Source organism: Glandiceps talaboti, chromosome 14 (assembly GCF_964340395.1).
Source record: "Glandiceps talaboti chromosome 14, keGlaTala1.1, whole genome shotgun sequence".
Lineage (NCBI taxonomy): Eukaryota > Metazoa > Hemichordata > Enteropneusta > Spengelidae > Glandiceps > Glandiceps talaboti.
This window is the reverse complement of record NC_135562.1, coordinates 10,051,296-10,070,046: the sequence shown is the minus strand read 5'-3', so window position 1 is coordinate 10,070,046 and position 18,751 is coordinate 10,051,296. Positions and strand designations below refer to the sequence as shown.

At 36.2% G+C, this 18,751-nt stretch overlaps 3 protein-coding genes across 6 annotated transcripts in view; 1 reads left to right on the top strand and 2 right to left on the bottom strand.

Annotated features, from left to right (window-relative positions):
* The window catches only part of LOC144445561 (multifunctional protein CAD-like), a 34,910-nt gene extending 28,117 nt beyond the window's left edge, over nt 1-6,793 (bottom strand). For all 4 annotated transcript variants that reach the window (XM_078135164.1, XM_078135167.1, XM_078135165.1 and 1 more), the window contains exons 1-9: nt 6,388-6,793; nt 4,340-4,609; nt 3,961-4,019; nt 3,585-3,668; nt 2,631-2,772; nt 2,067-2,238; nt 1,378-1,671; nt 603-753; nt 91-222 (exon numbers count right to left, since the gene is read on the bottom strand). In XM_078135164.1, the coding sequence (XP_077991290.1) occupies nt 91-222; nt 603-753; nt 1,378-1,671; nt 2,067-2,238; nt 2,631-2,772; nt 3,585-3,668; nt 3,961-4,019; nt 4,340-4,609; nt 6,388-6,472 (1,389 nt within the window). In that variant the 5' untranslated portion in view covers nt 6,473-6,793. The remainder of the gene's footprint in view (nt 1-90; nt 223-602; nt 754-1,377; nt 1,672-2,066; nt 2,239-2,630; nt 2,773-3,584; nt 3,669-3,960; nt 4,020-4,339; nt 4,610-6,387) is intronic.
* Nucleotides 6,794-6,911: 118 nt separating this feature from the next.
* LOC144445563 (cytochrome c oxidase subunit 5B, mitochondrial-like) lies at nt 6,912-10,525 on the top strand. The gene is made up of 4 exons (XM_078135168.1): nt 6,912-7,189; nt 8,590-8,663; nt 9,198-9,297; nt 9,655-10,525. Exons 1-4 carry the CDS (start codon nt 7,099-7,101, stop codon nt 9,777-9,779), a joined length of 390 nt encoding a protein of 129 aa, XP_077991294.1. The 5' UTR covers nt 6,912-7,098; the 3' UTR covers nt 9,780-10,525.
* Nucleotides 10,526-11,585: 1,060 nt separating this feature from the next.
* On the bottom strand, nt 11,586-17,752 carry LOC144445694 (coiled-coil-helix-coiled-coil-helix domain-containing protein 7-like). Its single transcript, XM_078135338.1, has 3 exons — nt 17,427-17,752; nt 13,721-13,819; nt 11,586-13,180 (listed from the first exon to the last, which is right to left on the bottom strand). Exons 1-3 carry the CDS (start codon nt 17,568-17,570, stop codon nt 13,064-13,066), a joined length of 360 nt encoding a protein of 119 aa, XP_077991464.1. The 5' UTR covers nt 17,571-17,752; the 3' UTR covers nt 11,586-13,063.
* Between the last annotated feature and the right edge of the window lie 999 nt (nt 17,753-18,751).

The following is an 18,751-nucleotide window of genomic DNA, read 5'->3' as shown; positions in this document are numbered from 1 at the left end:
TCTAGTCTTGGACTGTTCACACCTCCAATCTGGGTCTGGTCCCAAAAGTAATTCAACCTTGCATTACAAGAATCTGATTTCCATGCTTACCTGGGCTACATAGTCAGCAGTGATAGGCAAAAAGTAGACTTTGTCAGCAAGACCTTTCGATGTCTGGATTGTAGCTATGTTAGGGTTTACCAACACTGTCTGAATGGCTTCTTCTTTCAATGCTTTGATTGCCTACACACAGAAAACAAATATTGTTAGTCAAGATAACATAAAGTGAAACACCTAGTATACACAAAGACAAGATGGAAAAAACAACCAAACCAGATAGATAACTCACTGACAGACAATCAATGCATACACAAACCAGTGTTCTCACAAGAGAGCTCATACATAGACCTTTAGTAGTTGCTGGTTGTAGACTAGCAAAAGATAATCTGGGCTACTGACACTATAGGAAATAGTTCTGAGTATAATTTTGATATTATCATAAAATTACTCAGAAATTAGACAAGGACATGGCGAGTCCGCCACTCGACCATTTGACTATCATGACTCCATCATCCGTAGAGAATAAATGCATAGAAAGCAACAAAGTAAAATTTATACATCACCTGTGATCCAGAATAATCAAATTCTCCAGCTTGTCCAATAGAAAGCCCTCCTGATCCAAGAACGACTACTTTCCTTGGTTTCACGTCAACACTTATTGGGGTCTCTGGTACATACACCATGGCTGTCTGAAGACGTTCTTTAACACAAGGACTACAGACAGAAATAAAATGCTAATAAATTACATCTAACATTTCGGCCAAGAAAAAAAAAGAACTGTTTCTGGTCAGCACAGTTTGTCTAAAATGGTGCAACGACAAGCCTTTTTCTTTTCTTTTTTTAAATTCTCAACACACCTGTCACTCAATATACTATTTATGGCAGTTACTGTTCTTTTATTTAGTACTTCTAAGTTCTGAGCAAGTGTGTATGTGGGGCAGATATCATTTACTTGTTCATAATTGGCTCTGCAGTTGTCTTCACTGAAGTAGGGCGGGTTATTTTTGTGTTTCCCCATGGATCTGCAGAGTGCATGGGCTGGACAAACACACAAAAAAGAAAAGACAGACGTGGGGGTATTCAAGTGGTGTGCTGATCAGAAACAATTCCCTTTTTTTTCTGGCCTTATGTGAAATTTTTTTTTAAAATCTAGTCTGTTTGCAGAAATGCTGTCACTGCTGAATCCCTCGATGATTATTTTGAACAACAATATTTTAAAAACTATATGAAATAGTCATAAAAATGGCTCTGAATGTTACGACTTTTGCATCTTTAAATTTTTTTCTTGGTAAGCTTCTTACTTATCTGTATCTAATGAAATGAACTCGTATAAAATACCTTGTTACGCTATCTCCTGCTTTGGCAGATCTGACCGTGTCCATGAAAATATCAAAGAGGAACTCTAAATCTTCAGGTCCTGCCATTGCTTCTGGATGGAACTGTACACTGAAGAATGGCTTGACATTGTGAACGATGCCTTCATTGGATTTGTCATTGGCATTGGTGAACAAAACTGACCAATCAGAAGGCAGGGAGTCGGCATTAACTTCAAAACCATGGTTCTGAGTGGTGATGTAACAACGGTCTGTTCCATTGTGTATGCAGGGTTGGTTGTGTCCACGGTTACCATACCTAGGTAATAAAACAGACAGATAAATAAAAAATATAGAACTTCCAGTTCAAAGGTCTATTCTCCTTAATGACGAAGTGTCTTTGGTAGTTTTATCAAGTTGTTGTTCTTAAGCAGGTTATACATTTTGTTGCTCTTCCTTTTCCATAGAAATTTGAGTCATGTCTGTCTACAGTAAGCTTTCTATGGTAGCTTATTTTGTAGAGGTTTCAAACTCACAGCATAAATAATTTACCTAGTATAATGTCGACTCAGTCTTTTTCAGCTGTTTTTGCATGCATTTCAAAGACATAAACTTGTCATACAACTGCAGTAGATTTAGTTTACATTTATGTCAGCTTGTCTATAATAAACTGTCCAAAGTAGCACTGTTATCATTAGTAATTTTAAAACTTACTTCATTTTTGAAGTAGTAGCACCGATGGCCAGAGCTGTCAACTGATGGCCAAGACAGATACCAAACACTGGCTTAGGTTTGGAGTGATTAAAGATAGTACGAATGTTCTTAATGGCAGCCGTACACTGCTCTGGATTACCTGGTCCGTTGCTAAGGAACAGACCATCAAAATCTGGGGGAAAAATCAAAGTAAAAATACAAGTTATACGCTATGTTTTGAACATCCTCAGTTTATATTGGAAGAATACAAAATGTATTTGAGCTTCATTTACTGTTGGACAACATTATGTTTGATAAATACAGATAAACACACCACTATCTCAAACTTAAATGTATAAGATGAACTAACATAATTACATTGTTAAGTCAGAGCAACTCTATATTCAGGATAAGAAAACTGTAAATAGTCTATGTTTGAGAACCCTTATCTTACTGTTGAAGAATACAATTGGGAACTTTTATCTCCCTGTTGAAAAATAAGCCAACATTGATCTGCATGAGACCCTCAGAAAGACGACTTCTTGAGTTGACTGAAACTGTATGTCATGTGATGATGTCACTCACCGTTAATATCCAGTTGAGTGTCCCAGGGTACAACTTTGACGCATGCACCTCTCTCAACAAGACATCGTATTTGATTGAATTTGATACCACAGTCCACAGCCACAATCTTGACACTTCCTGACTTGTTGTAGGTCATTGGTTCCTGGTAGAATTCATGGAAAGTTTGTTACAAAGCTACTCTCACCATTTATACTATTACACACAGTACAACTGTATCTGTATGATTTATGTAAAACTCAAGATATATGGAATCAAATTGTCCGCTTGTTTCAGGACTTTGTAAAATTCTGCAATGCAGAACAATACTAACAGGGCAGTCTGTAACTTTATGGGTTTTGATGGTTACTTTTGTTTCATATTTTTAACATCATTTATGTTATTCAAACTAAAAAACTGTGTTGAATCATGTTTAGCAGCTATCACCATAGTAATAACAACATAGAAATAACAATGCCATTAATGACATAACATTTTGGATACCACTAAATTTGAAAATTCACCACATTCTTGTTTTCGATTGGTTGATTTCTGCATGCATATAACCATCAGATATTCACCCAGCTGATCAGTTTGTTTTCAGTGTGCATCATGTATTTGTACTTTGTATATCGACTTTCGATGAAAATGTGACCTCAGTTTCAGACCATGCCACTTTCATATTTTAATGCACATAGAATACATAAAATCACAATGGCAAGAAGCTCTAGCTTAGCTGTTTGACCCTTGGGTTAATCTGTTTTAAAAAGCGACCAAAGGTTGCCACTGAGGGCACTGCACCCAGACAGAGGTACATATCACCTTTCAGATAATTATTCAACAACCCCAAAGCACAGATCCGATGTCTTACAAAGCGACTAAGAAACTTGATGTAGATTTGACGTTCTTAGTCAAGATTTGCTGCTTTGTTATACTCATAGAAAATAAAGTACTTCAACATCAAACTATATTTCTCACCTTACATGAAACCTCTGCTACCAAGTTACGCACGTTTGGATCATCATAGGGTATTGTATTGGAATTAGTTGTACCAGTAACAACCTGTATTTAGAAAATATTACAACAAAGTTAGAATATTGATTTTATCATGTTAACAGTCAGTTTCCACAATTCATCACATTTTTTATTATTCAACATAGTAAATATTCTGAGAAAAAGACATCACTATTGATCATTTAGTAGAACAATGTTAAGTAGAATCTAAGTACTAAATGAACTACAAACTTTCTGGAGTGTGGGTCTTTCACTTTCAGCAGGAAATTTTAATTTGTAATTCACTATACCTTTTGCTAAGATTCCAAAGAAGCAAACCTATGAAAATCTAGACTCATACCTTTCCTAGCATGGTTCCATGTTGTCGTATCTTCTTTGTCAGTTCACGAGTATCAATACCTAAAATACATCGAAATAAACAACAAATAATTTCAGTACTTGAATTTTTGTCAACTACTTTGGTCTATTTGAGGGGTTTTTTTGGCTATCAAATCAGAATATACCATAATTATAGGTATTTGATGTTCTTTCAGCCAAACACAGTGGGTACTGTGTGTTCTTTCAGCCAATCAGAACTTACCATATATAGCAGGTATCCTGTGCTCTTTCAGCCAATCAGAACTTACCATATATAGCAGATAACTTGTGTTCTTTCAGCCAATCAGAACTTACCATATAATAGTATGTATCTTGTGCACTTTCAGCCAATCAGAACTTACCATATATAGCAGGTATCTTGTGTTCTTTCAGCCAATCATGAAGTGACTTCTTGGCAGCCCAGTGACTGTACTCCTCAGACATATCTCCAACCACCAATGCGGATACATGAATCTTCTTTGACTCAAACCATTTAGGAATATCATATTTATCGTTTTCATTTCCTGGGATGCCATAGTTTCCAATCAGGGGATAAGTTAACACTAAGATTTGAGATTTGTAAGATGGGTCAGTCAGAGACTCTGGATATCCAACCATACCAGTCTGGAATACTAAAATATCAAATGCAAAAATGTAAGATTAAAAATACAACATTGGAGATCTTCTATACTACTGCAACAATTGCAAAATAACACATGTATCATCCATATTAATTGTGCTTTTTGCTATGGTTTGGGAACCTGAATAACAGTCTACTCGTCTAGTTCCTATACAGTACTGTTACGATTAAAGGCCCACTTACAAGAGACAACTCAATGAGCAACGCACCAAGCAATTCGCCGCATGTGACGAATTGCCTCGTGTACATACATAATCGACGTCGCTAGGTGCGTCGCAAGGAATCCGACATGTCGTATTTTCTGCAACTCGTCACAAGTTGCTTCTCAAGTTGCTTCATGAATTGCCCCGTGTAATCACCTCATCACGTCGCAAGCACTAACCTTTGACATATACCCACATGTCAAATAACGTTCAATGTTATGGCTGCCATATTTTTAGTATAAATATTCTATTTCGGCAAGTATTTTTGATATGATTTCAATTTATCACCACGACTACCACTTATCACTGGTATACAACATCTATGAATGCTTGATCTCCACTGAATATCATTTTATTTCTAACTTGAATGCAAGTAGCGACATCGGAAATTGCCCTAAACGAACTTTGAATTGAATATAGTTTTACAAGTTTTCAGTCATTTTATTGGTAATATTAGCAATTTTATAACATTTCATCCAAGTTCCTGTTGCTAGAAGACTTGACCTCTATGATCTGTAACTTTTATATATCTACGCATGTGCACAATTAGCTCTTTCGACTCACCAAGCAACTGGTTGCCTCGTGTGCGTGTGCTCTGTTGCAGTTGCTAGCCGCGTCGCATGAGACAAATTGCTTCATGTATTACCCTGTGTAGCTGGGCCTTTACACCTAGCCTCCAGTCACAGTTAGAGACCTTGTTGACATCGACCATGACTTTGGTGGATAACACAATACAAAGTCTGGTGAAATGTGTAGAGGTACTAAGGTATGTAAACATCAAGCTAATAGTATGTCAATTGGCCTTGAGTCTCAAGGCTACTCAAACTTTTGACTGGAACTGACTGAACTGGGTGGGACAAGTCCCCTTAGAGTACGTTTTGGCAAAATTGGCTGTCCTATAGTGGTTTGCATTCCTAAGTTTGAGATCCAAGCACTTAATATCTACATATATATATGTTAGTATTGTTACCTTTTTTTGTACCATATGGCATGTCTTTTATGGGGAACCCCTGTAACAGGATATCTAGAAGTGAGTGCCATCACATCATTTATAGACACATGGACCAAAATGACATTTACCAGTGCAAAAATGTTTTCTTTGTACTCAATGTCTAGAATATTTCACAATCTATAATTAATACATGTGGGTTTCTTTTTTCTTTCCTTCACCTGTTGCTGATATTGTTGTTTATGATAATAATAGCTGTATCAAGTTCATACATTTTGCATATTCATTGGATATTGTTATTGTTGGGTTATCAATCAAATTTTCAAACATAAACAGTTCCAGTATTGTTTATTGATGAATGTCAAACTGTATGGTCACATGTCATAATAAAAAGATTGTTTTTTTTTCTGATCAAATAACTTATAAAACAGTAAAAGTAAGTCATAAATTTGTGAACATTCGCACATACTTAAGAAATAGCTTACATAATTTTTCAGCCAAACGAAATGTTCCTTATTATCATGATTTCGCTGTGCACGGTTTAAATTTGTTTTTCCCGCCATTGCGACTTTTACGGCATTTGAACAAAAATTATCTATAGCATCTAAAAGTACGTACCAACTTCACCAGCAACACTTTCGTTAGCTCCAAACAACGTTCCTTCATATTTTGAACCATCTTGAAGGTGAAGAACCGCTGTCATGTTTGGATGCTAGTTACGTAATGTTTTACGACAAATGCGTTTCCTGTGTACTCGGTAAGCTGGTAACCTTCAATCACCAGAAGCCCACGTGTGATATGAGTGATTGGGACAAAGACCACGAATGTTGCTCCAAAAACCTGAAAAAATCACTATATAGAAGCTATTGTAGGATCCAAAAATACGTCCAGATGTACAACTTAAAACTATTGGTCTGTTTCCCGTAAAAATATAATATGGTATTGGTAATTTCTGCCAAAAAACATACACGAAAGACGACCTGTCTCAGGAAAAATGTTTTCTCTCCGGCTGGCCGCCATTGATTGAACACGCACGGGATTTACCAATCAGCGTCAAACCGGGCTATTTAATTATGCATGTATTTCAATGACGTCATTGATAAATTTAGCCCGACCGGACATCTTCCTTCATGAAATACATAGATAATTACAAATTTATGTTTGTCATAAGTTCAGATATTTTGTTTAATTACTCAAAATGAGAAATCCATATAAAATGTGTGCTCATGACTATTTTCACAGCTAGGATGATTTACGAGCCATCTCGCGAGACTTTGGGGGATTGTGGGAACGATCGCCATTGCTTGCTTGTGTCTGTAATTTTCCAGAATGGCTTCTCTTATTTGTCGTGCACGCCTTACCGGCCTTTTAGCAAGGCCTTTCGTCGCGTCGTCAGTTAGGACGATGGCAAAGGGTGGAGGTAAGTTGTTTAAAGGGACTTGTATATATTACTTTCAAGTATCGTAAGTGTTTTCGTCGTGTTGCTGGCCGGTTGGTGTACTTTCGAACATTGAGCATGAGATCGTGCACGTACCGGCATTTTCAAGATGGCGGAAATTTTGTAACTTAATCGTAAAATCGTCGAATTATGCAATTTTGACCTTCCAAATCTGATATCATTTACATGAAATTTTAATATAATGTCAACACATCAACCTGTATTAACGGTGCATGAGCTGATCAGTGTTTTGTGGTATATTGCTCCTTGACCTAGTTCTGTGACCTTTTCGTGGACAGAAATGACCTCGACCCACCGTGCCCACTGTCTTAATATCATGTTTTCACATAATAATTCATCGTCAGATGATTTTGACGTACAGTCAGGTTAAATTTCTTAGTTCAGAAACGTGTCATCTTTGAACTGATACTTGCTTGGATATTTGATCATAATTTAATACAGTAATATTAAGATATCAGGAAGTGACATAACAATAGCTGCTGTGAATTGTGCCAAGTTGATTGTTTTACAGGCTTTCAAATTCCATACTACATTGTTGATAAATAGGTCATAGGATCTTACAAAAGGTCTAAATAACCCATTATAATAATGACAGAAATGTGCTTCAATTAGAGTACAGTAGCCACTGGCCTAACATACTATGATACAGAAATCAGTATATACAAAAAACTTCGAATGTAGTGGTTTGTTGTGACAAAACACAATGGCATATACAAATCCACTTATAGTAAAAACAAAACAAAATTTGTCTATCATATTAAATTAAATCATAAACAGAAGCAAAAATTACAAACTTTAACAACCCATTATGTCATATGATGGGGGACAAGTCAGTAAACAAGCATAACAAAACTATGCTACAATGCCATTACTGAATAGAATACTTGTGTATAGCATAATTTAGTTGTATCTTGTTTGCGTCTTGTGAGGTCCCCGTATGGTGTTATCCTACAATACATAAAACCCTGACAAAACTTTGGTTATATTTATACTACAGAGCCACTGAAAATCCTTTCAATCATTTTTCATTACAAAATTTTTGTTACATTATTATATATACTACGGAACCAATCCTCGTGAAATTTGAAGTATTGAAACAGTGTGCTTAAACTTTGTTAGGTAGTTTGCTAGATCTGTGTGTTGATATTCATGTGCATTTTACATGTAACTTTTCAACAACACAAATTGGTAATTTGAAGTAGTCAATACTACTACATTCAAATAACATACATCTTGTTACCGGTACTGTACTGACACAGTAGCCTGGAATCATAGCTGCTCTTGTACATACCTAGTAGTAGTCCTGTAGTAAAATGGGGTTATGGTTTAATAACACAACAAATACTCTTTTTTGTACTCAGGTGTTCCAGCCAATGAAGAACATGCCACAGGTTTGGAAAAATTAGAAATGGACATGAAGGAGTCTGGTATTGATGTAAGTACTGATCACAAACTGTATATGATTAGTGTTGACCAACATGTGACATGTGAACATGATGGAACAATCTCTACAGTATACATGTAATAACAACTAGTCTCATCCAGAAATTCTAAATTCTACCCCATGTCACTTTTGATCAGAATCACCACTGTAGAACTTCCTCGCTTCTCATTTAGAAAGGGAGTGCTAGCTAACTTGGTGTGTGTTTGGTCAACCATTTTGATAATATTTCACACACAATCACAGCTGTTGAAGTGGTTTGTGATGCAGTTTTCTTTCATGAAAGTGGGGGTTTTGGCACCATGTTTCTGTGTTTCTCATTGTAACACATTTAAAAGTATTGGGTCGGTCGCTCAGTTAAAGCAAGTGTATGTGTAGGGTAACACTAAAGTGTCTGAGGACAACATGGAAGTTAACAATCTATCATCATTTTTGTGTGATCATTTCTTGTTTTGTTACACGGTATACATATCAGAGCAAATCCCACATCATCATATTTACTGGACACATGTTATATTTTAATTACAGGATCCTTTTAATTTGAAAGTTAAACATGTTGTACCTGGCACAAAGCTGACACCCACACCAGTGCCATCAATCTTCGAAAAAAGAATTATTGGTTGTATCTGTAAGTATACTTATTAATACATACATGTTATGTACCAGTGATTGCGCCACCATGGCAAATTTTGGAAAGGCCGATTGGATGATAATCCTATACTTGTGTTTACATCCCTGTCCAATATTTACTACTGTGGAAAAGGGACAAGACCAATTTTACTAAATTGATCCAGCTAGAGAGTTAGGGTCAGGGTTAGGGTGCCCTAGAGTTAAGACTCCCTAGCTTAATCCTGATTTATATCACCGTCAATGGGTGGACACTGTTCTACATGTGTCTCCAAATGAGATATTATATAAACCTAAAGTTATGGTATATATAGGTTGTATGTAATACTGTACATATATGTATTTTTTTTCATTGTAGGTGAAGAAGATGCCACCACAATAAACTGGATGTGGCTACACAAAGGAGATGCACAAAGATGTGATTGTGGTCATTTTTTTGAGCTAACAGCTGATAAACCCTTGCAACCCACAATACGACAATAGAACTCCATCCTGTATAAATTTGCCAGCAAACGTCTATCTGTAGATTATACAAATTAGTGTTGACTCTGTGTGCTTGCTTCCCATTCTCTTCTATACACCTCAAACGGTAGTACAAGAAAATCAAGAATTTATATTCGTGAATGTCCACCACCGCATGTATAATTTAAGTTCAGTGGGTTACCAATGTACAAACTAACAATTTTCAAATGTTTATGCTTGCAATACCTGTTATAGTTGGATGCATTAAATGTCATCGATATATGAAAAATCTAGGACTTTACCAATATTCCTAACTATATTGTTGTCTTTGCAACTTTATCACAAAAAAGCAGAAGTTTATTAATCGCTGACTTTCAGCGTTATATATTTGACTCTAATGTAAAAACTCAATCTCATTTATTTCTGCATGAAATGGAAAGAATGCTGGACAACCATTTGCAATATAATTCAACAATATTACACTCAATTTACTTCAGTTCTGTAAGATCAATAGCTTTGTTTTTTTGTCTGTTTAATGCTTTATCGTTTTTACCTGTATTAAATTAAACCTTGTGGTGGTTTACAAGATTGCAGTTGAATAATTTAAAGTTTCATTTGTTTTGGAATGGAAATCTACAAAATAACAACAAATTGCCCAACCCACTGTTTTGTGTTAGGTTGTGGTTTTGACATGATGTTGATGTTACTGATCACGTTTCATGTTCCTGTAGCATTAAAGAAATGATATTGATTATTAATTAATGTGATGCAAGTAGTGTTTTCTGTGTTTTCTGATAACTATTTATTTATTTGTGTGTGTGTGTGTGTGTGAAAACAAAAGTATATCCTATACATGTACTGAGTATGAGAAAGTGAATGTTTAGCCTCGAATAACTTTTCTTCTACTTTTGATTGGGAAACACGTTTCATTTGTTCTTCAGTGTCTAAATTGGATCTGATGGAATGGTCCAAATTTATTGGAGATGTTAAACAAACTGGAGGTGTTTGCTCAATTTGCGTCATTCTGTCTGATCTAGTTTAAACACCAAAGCAGGACCAGTGATTTGTCCACACTATGATGATGTCCTGTTTCCCAACAATCCAAAGTGGAAAGAGAGAACTTGTGTATATGAATCACAATGCTTCCATGGTGAACATAAATAGTGTTACAAATAATTGCAGAAAGTAAATAAAGAATGTTCACTATCTTTTGATATGAATTGTAACAGACAGATACTGAGTCAGTCAAGAATTGCAAATTCGCTAGTTTAAACCAGTTGAAAACTATGAACATAGACACTGTTCTACATGCATGTGATTTTCTGAACATTTTATAAGTCTTAGTAATACTTTATATGGAATGAGTACCTCATGTATACACTATACGAAAAATCATATTTGACTGTCTTTCAAATTCTAAATGCAGAAATAAGTCTGATTTGATTTTTCCTTTATGTTGATAACAGTAACCGATACAAGTGTACAAAGGCAGAAATAAGTTTGACTGGACTTTTCCTTTAAGTTGATAGCAGTAATCAATACAAGTGTACTAAAAGACAGAAATAAGTCTGACTGGACTTTTCCTTTAAGTTGATAGCTGTAATCAATACAAGTGTACTAAAAGACAGAAATAAGTCTGACTGGACTTTTCCTTTAAGTTGATAGCAGTAATCAATACAAGTGTACTAAAGACAGAAATAAGTCTGACTGGATTTTTACTTTTAAGTTGATAGCAGTAACTGATGCAAGTATATCAACAAGGTAGAAATAAGTCTGACTACTTTTTTATACTCTGGTTATTTTTAAGTAAACTTTTTATTCCTTTTTTTCAAATTTGCATACAAACTCTCTCAAATTCAGAGAATAAGTGATTTCATCCAATGATTGCATGTTACCCTGGTTGTCTCATAAATCTCTATACTCCTCCACACAAAAGACTCCAGTATTTGTTCAGACAAATCTTCTAAATTCAAAGGTAAACTTGCACCACTTGTATTACCTCAAGTTGACCCTGGACATTTTAGATTATTATGTCTATAAATAGACCATCCAAGGTCATTGTAGGCAAACTCTGTATTCCAATCTTTGGTATACAAGTAACACACACTGATTCCAAATCCAAAATTACATAACAGAGGGCCATAGTCATGTTAGTTTGGTTTCAATCAGCTTCATGCTAGCTTGGTTTCAATTTTATGCAAACAGCATTGTTGTAAACCACAGCCTCTTTTCCAGCACTGTCCAAAATGTGTTATTTTGTTATTTTGCAGTGTCGCAGAAGAAATAACAGCTCTGGTTGCAAGAATAGTAAACAGCTATTTAGATATTTTTTGTCATTGCAGCAAACATATACTGGAGCAAATACTGACAACCTGATCCATCATTAGAAATTACTCAATTATTTGATTTTGAAATTATATCACTGAAACACTTCTACATGTCAAAATAACACGTAGAAGTTCTTTCTGTGAGATGTAGAATGGTGTACATTATTACATTCAAGAATCATTTTCTGTGCTAACACATAGTTGGCTTCCTCAGCAGCTTGGTTACATGTAGTGACTGGAGTGTCAATGATTGCAGCAACATAGGAACACATAGTTGGCTTCCTCAGCAGCTTGGTTACATGTAGTGACTGGAGTGTCAATGATTGCAGCAACCCTATGTTAACACCAGGCTAACTCAGTGCTAACACTATGCTGGCACTAACACCTCACCAGCATGTGTAAGCAATTGGAGGGTTAATCACCAGTCATATGTTACATGTAACACCAGACTATTTTTCATCTTTCTTTCCATTCAAACACTGCATTCTAAAACCACAACAAAACTGCTCCAGACATTCCCTGCCCCTACGTGCCAATTAAGATTCCATCATATATATCGCTGTATTCCAAGAACACATCAAAATCATCTTCAGAGATCCCTATCACTTTGTCGATTCAAGAATTACTCCCCAACCAGAAATCACTGCATTCTAAGACCACAAAAAAGCTGATTCCCTGCCCTTTGTCAATCAAAACAATATATCACTGTTTTTCAAGCCCACATCAAAGCCATCATCAAAATATTCCCTGTCCTGTTGTCATTTCAAGATTAAATAGAAAGTTCACTTTAGTCCAAGACCATGCTCAAACCAATTACAGTGCCTTGTTTCCTCATATGTTTTTCAAAACCACAACAAAACCAAACAGTAGAGATTCCCTGCCCATTTGTCAACTCAAGATTACATTTACAGTTCATTGTTTTTCAAGACCACACCAACACCATCTTCAGAGATTCCCTATCACTTTGTCATTTCAAGATTACCGGTGCATATAAAGTTGATTGTAGTCCACCCCTCCTCGTATACTGTCCCTTTCCTCTGCTGGGGGTAGTGCTGGTCTGACACCATTTTTACGACGTTCTGCCATGACTTGATTCTGAAAAATGGAAGTAAAACACTAAAGTATACACCATGTCTCAATTATCAGAAAGATAAAAATTGGGGGGGGGGGGTGTCTATAAATAAGTCCTTGTTAATGTTATTGCATTATGTGTATGGGGTTGATTTTCATGTAACAGGAATAAAAGACAAGATTGAGATAGCCTGACATTTCAGAAACGGGGCAAGTTTGTGTAACAGCATCCACAATCCAATGCATATTCTTGCGAAATTGAAATTCCTCGAAAAATTATTCAGAATATTTTAGTAGAAAATGATGACATGAAGGAGTACTCCCATTTTAGATCAAAACTCTGATGATTCCATTTTAGTCTAACACTCTCTCAAAAGACACCATTTTATACTTGCAGTTTTCTTATTTTTCTTCAGCTTGTTCCATTCCCCCCCCCCCCTCCCCCATCCACCCACCCAAATGTTATTCAAAATACCTTTATCTAAGGCCCTTCTCACAATTCATTTTTTGGCAAAAGTGTTACAAACTTCTGTAATTACCATTACTATAATCATTCCAACTTACCCAGAATTTCTTACAGTTTTTGTAGGTATAAAATTCTGTCATACACGAGTCCCTGTTAAAATTATAGTCATGAAGACACTGGAAAGATGCATTGGCTTCCTGAAATAAACAATGACAAGATCACAAAATGATTACAATATATGATATATGATATGATATATGATATGATATGATATGATATGATATGATATGATATGATATGATATGATATGATATGACATGGTATATGATACAAAGATAATACTGGAAACAGAACACATGATTAAATGTTCAAGACCAGTTTACACATATTTTAAAGTGCTTAAAATTCCTCAATTTTCATTTTGTTTTTCTTCTTAACATAAAATTGATGACAGTGAAAGGAGTTTTGTGAAGATGTAGCACTCATCAACACATACTAAGATACATGGTGTTGTTCAGCCCTCAATTCAAAGAAGTGTCTGACAGGTTCACAGTGGCATGACACATTGTGTCCTACAGACCATAGACATTTAAATCTGTGTACACACTAACCTTAACATAGCCAGTTGTGTGAGGAGTTTTGGCTCTCACCTCTTCCCTATCACGCCTGGCATTTCGCTAGCGGCCATTTATTCACACTTAAATTTGATTATGATTTCCCGCAACAATGTTCAACCCCAAATTGAATATGGTAATTGATGCTTACATCATATAGCTCAAAGCTCCTGAGTTGGCTCTAATGATGTGGTGATGGCATTGATAGCATCTCTCTGTGGGGAGAGCTTCAAACACAAAACGAATTGTGCCATCTTTCTGGCCAAAGCTCCTTTAGAGTAAATGACTGCTAGCGAAATGCCAGGCATGGTAGAGGAAAAAGGAGAGCCCAAACTCCCCACTGGATTCTAAGCTATCCCCAACATGGCTAATCTGAATTTATGGTAATTATCTATGCATAGCCCAATATGGTCTGTGATAGTGATAGTGATACAACTTCTTCAAAGTGGCTGAATTAAAAGGACCATTCTAATTGATCAACAAACTGGTAAACAATGGTATCTTTTGGTTTAAGTGTTGGCATATTACAGTGGATACATGTATGTAATCCAGTGTACCGTTAGTGTCTTCAAGGTCTTTTTTATTCATGAAAACAAACTAAAATCTTTAATGCAGGACCTCATGGCCACCATATGCTTTAAGCAGATAACTACCACTCATCAACCTTGAGTAGTACACAACACAGTCCCTAATGTATGCATAGGCTAGAGACACAACTAATGTGCATGGACAGTGTTTTTGTAAGTGGTAGAATCCCTACCCTTGTTAAAATCTATGTGAGTTCCCCAGTCATTTTACCAAGGTTCCCTACCAATGTTTTTGTTAAGGGTGGTAAGTAGGTAAACTCTATCTGAGTTCCCCAGTCATTTTACCAGGGTTCCCTACCTATGTTTTTGTTAAGGGTGGTAAGTAGATAAAATCTACCTCGGTTCCCCTGTCCCTTAAGATCTATTTGCACACGTCAAATTATATTGACTTCACTTTTTTCCAAGACAAGAGAACAAGGACAAAAAGCCCACTTGTAATGTCTCAGCATCCAATTTGATGCGATGATAGTCACATTCATTCAAAAGCCCTTCATTTTATGCAAAAACTATACCAACTCAGTGATAGAACTCAGAATAGCATTACTCCCCTCAAAATGACATCATTGCAAGAGTCTAAATACAAATTTCTGAGCCAACTTACGTAAAAAGCTCTGGTGAGAGCATCAGCCTTTGGTATCTCATTCATTTGTTTGCAAGAATGAAACCACTTTATCTTACTATTTGGTACAGAGAGTAGTCTCAGGAAGAGTAATGGTTGCAATGACTCTATTTCATGTTCTCTTTTTTGTGTTTCTTATTTGTCAGACTTAAAATACAACATTACTTTAGATAACATTCACCAATATTTTCACTCAAGGAAATGAGGATTGAATGACCTCAGGAGCTAAACACAAGTTGAGACAAAACCTTTATGTTACGAGTATTTTCAAGCTAAATGAAGAAATACTTTGAAGAACAATATAACTATAATAATTATGAGCAGTGTGCCCTCTAAGCCAATTTGACATGCCACTGATTCACACAATTTCTAGAGATACACCAAAATTGGGTGTTACGTGGTGGTGACTCACAAGAAATGCCAGTTTTTCTCATTTTGACTCGCAACAAAATTTAGCTATCATTAGAGGGCACACTGCTTATGTAATTTATGAATTTAAAAAATAATGACGTTGAAGTTGAATACAAATTATACAGACAGAAGCACTGATCTAAAGAGTTGGCAGATGTGTGAGGGCGCCCTGACATGGTGTATCTGACATACTGTATATCAGTAGAGGTTGCCTTGTTAACAGTCAAAATTGTTTGACTTTCACCAGAAATTGACCACACTAAAATAACACTGCTGTTCCACCAGAAACAAATACCAGTCGTCATTATGTTCAGATTGTAAAGAACCAGTGTGTTACATCTGTGAAATAGGCAGCAACCAGTCAGTCTTAACACTGACACTCATCACTTCAGCCTCTTTCACACCATAGACAATTGGTGGAGGGTCTATGTGTGAGCTCACACCCATCCTTTGTACTAAACAATCAACACCTTCACTGAAAGATTTCCTTTGCACATCTTAATATTGGCAAACTTGATAAGCAACTCAAAGTGTTTTGAAACCTGTTGAGTGGGTTGTACTTCCATGGTTGAGACAACCAATTTTCTTTTATTTCAAGGACTGCTTAGCCATGTGAGGTTAATGGCTCTACTCACTCCCATCCCAGGCATGCCTGTTATTTCACTAGTGGCCATTTACTTTCAGTGAAGTTTTGGCTGGAAATCAGACACAAATGCTTATTGGGTTATACATTTTTCCCACTGTAAGTGTAAGATGACATCAATATGACCAACTCATGTGACCAACTCAGAGGGTTGATGAGCTATATAATATGATGTAAACATAATTACCATATGCAATTTTTCCCTGCGAGAAATCATAATCTAACTTTAGGTTTGATTAAACTAGTGAAATGCCAGGCATGGTAGAAGATTCATGAGAGCAAAATCCTACACAACTGGTTTCTAAACTAAGGACTACCCTGCCTATATAGTTTGTGGTCTGTAGAATCATAGATCTTGGTGAGGACCATGATCTATGGTAGAAATTAGAATAACTAACATAAAACCAGTTTTCCTTCTCAGAACTAACAATATGATAGTCACTAAAATATTATTTAGGTGTGCTCATACTGTTAATGTTCATAGTTTTTTGGCAAGGTGGTAAGCTATACTTGTTATAGTTGGAATGGGTGGGATGCTGTACTTATATTTACTAATGCCCACCCCTTCATATAGCCATTACATACATGTAAACAGCAAACCCAAACTTTTTCCGCCCACAAAATGAATATTACTACATCATAAAAATGTCAAAACAATTCATAGTACATAACAATTAATAGTGAGGAAGTGAATAACACAGTATTCAATTATTGCACAAGAACGGAGTGGTCTATAATCAAATTGGGCCCATTACCACACTGTCCACAGACTACGTGTATTATGTGGGGCGATCGAACTTTAATAGTTACTGGCACGTTTGTTACCTTTGAAGAATATCTGTATCTTGGTAAATCCATAGTATAAGAATAACACATCAAAACTTTGAAATCGTGTGTTATACCGGTTGGTGCAATCATGTACATACTTACTACTGTACATGGATTATTGTCCGCGTCGGTCAACCTTTTAGCTTTTGTGTTTGGTCCTCGTCGTTTCTTCTCAAGTTCATCTGGGGGTAGATTTAGTGGTTTGAATCTAGCTTGTGTGGTTGTCGGATTCTCGGTCGAAGCCATCTCTCCTATGTACACACAGTATCTCCTAAAACACAAGATCTGTGTATTCTATATGCACATATTGTATTTCATGGAACCCGACCCTGTTCACAGACAATGCTAACTTGCATAAGGAACAATGTACACACAAGAACAAAGTGTCATTCACCGACGTACATGTGACAAGGATTACTACAGGTGTTCCCCCGTTTACCTTGTACCTTACGTTTGGGTTAAACAACAAACATGGACTCTCAAAATTTCGTTTAGGACAAGAGTGGTTTGTTTATGGTTACTGCACGGTTACAGTGTATGTCGAAAATCGCAATTTTGTCCCATAAATCGAGTATACATTGGGTGTAATGTAAAGCAATGTATAGTATGATGAATTCTGGGAACGTACCGAAGTCGACGAATGAGGTAGCATTACGTCATAGAATACCCACAATGCAAACCGGATAAATATCAACATGGCCGTCGTTTTGCCGAAAATCATTCAAAATTCACGGAAAAAATAATTCAGTTCTTCTGATCGGGGATTAATATTGAGAAGAATATTACATATAGTGGAAAGTGGTATAAGGTATGTACGCATGCAATTGTGATTGTCTTTATAGATGTATTGCAGATTTTTTAAGCCAAGGAATAGAAAGCAAAATGATATCTATTGTGCACACCCTTTTTGTACCCCCTGCATACTTCAACATCAGTAGATACATTCCTGCGCAAATTCTCTGATTTACCATCAAATTGCGTTTGTGCTTTAGCTTACAGCGACATCAGACTATTGCTATGGGTCGCTGCTTGTCATTCCACACGTATACATCCTATTAATTGTCCGAGCCCCCTTTGTCTTCCGTCTGCATCTTGTGACAGGCGACAAGCTGTCAAAGTCGCCAATGATCTGTATGCTTTGATTGTACGGACAGCTGGCTGACACCGAAACAGAGAATCGACGTTTAGAGTTTTCAGTACGACAACGACTCTAAACCTTGGTCAAATATGCATATCATGCCCTTTAAAATTCTAGAGCGAAAGAATGACTAGCCCAAAAATATTTCGACAGTAATATCGCTAATATTCTTTAATATTAAATTGCTTCATCGATCTGAAAAGATTCAATTTGTTTTTCATTCAATGAATTTATTGAAATATCCAGCACAGCTTGAGTATTTTTTTTCCATTTTCGATATTTTATATGC

Bases quoted from the DNA above. Each gene is read 5' to 3' on its own strand.
- LOC144445563 (XM_078135168.1), top strand. From the start codon at position 7,099: ATGGCTTCTCTTATTTGTCGTGCACGCCTTACCGGCCTTTTAGCAAGG. The intron at 7,190-8,589 runs GTAAGTTGTTTA...TTTTGTACTCAG, and splicing joins GACGATGGCAAAGGGTGGAG to GTGTTCCAGCCAATGAAGAA. The intron at 9,298-9,654 runs GTAAGTATACTT...TTTTCATTGTAG, and splicing joins AAGAATTATTGGTTGTATCT to GTGAAGAAGATGCCACCACA.
- LOC144445694 (XM_078135338.1), bottom strand. From the start codon at position 17,570: ATGGCTTCGACCGAGAATCCGACAACCACACAAGCTAGATTCAAACCA. The intron at 13,820-17,426 runs GTAAGTATGTAC...TGTTTATTTCAG, and splicing joins ACAATAATCCATGTACAGTA to GAAGCCAATGCATCTTTCCA. The intron at 13,181-13,720 runs GTAAGTTGGAAT...TCCATTTTTCAG, and splicing joins AAAACTGTAAGAAATTCTGG to AATCAAGTCATGGCAGAACG.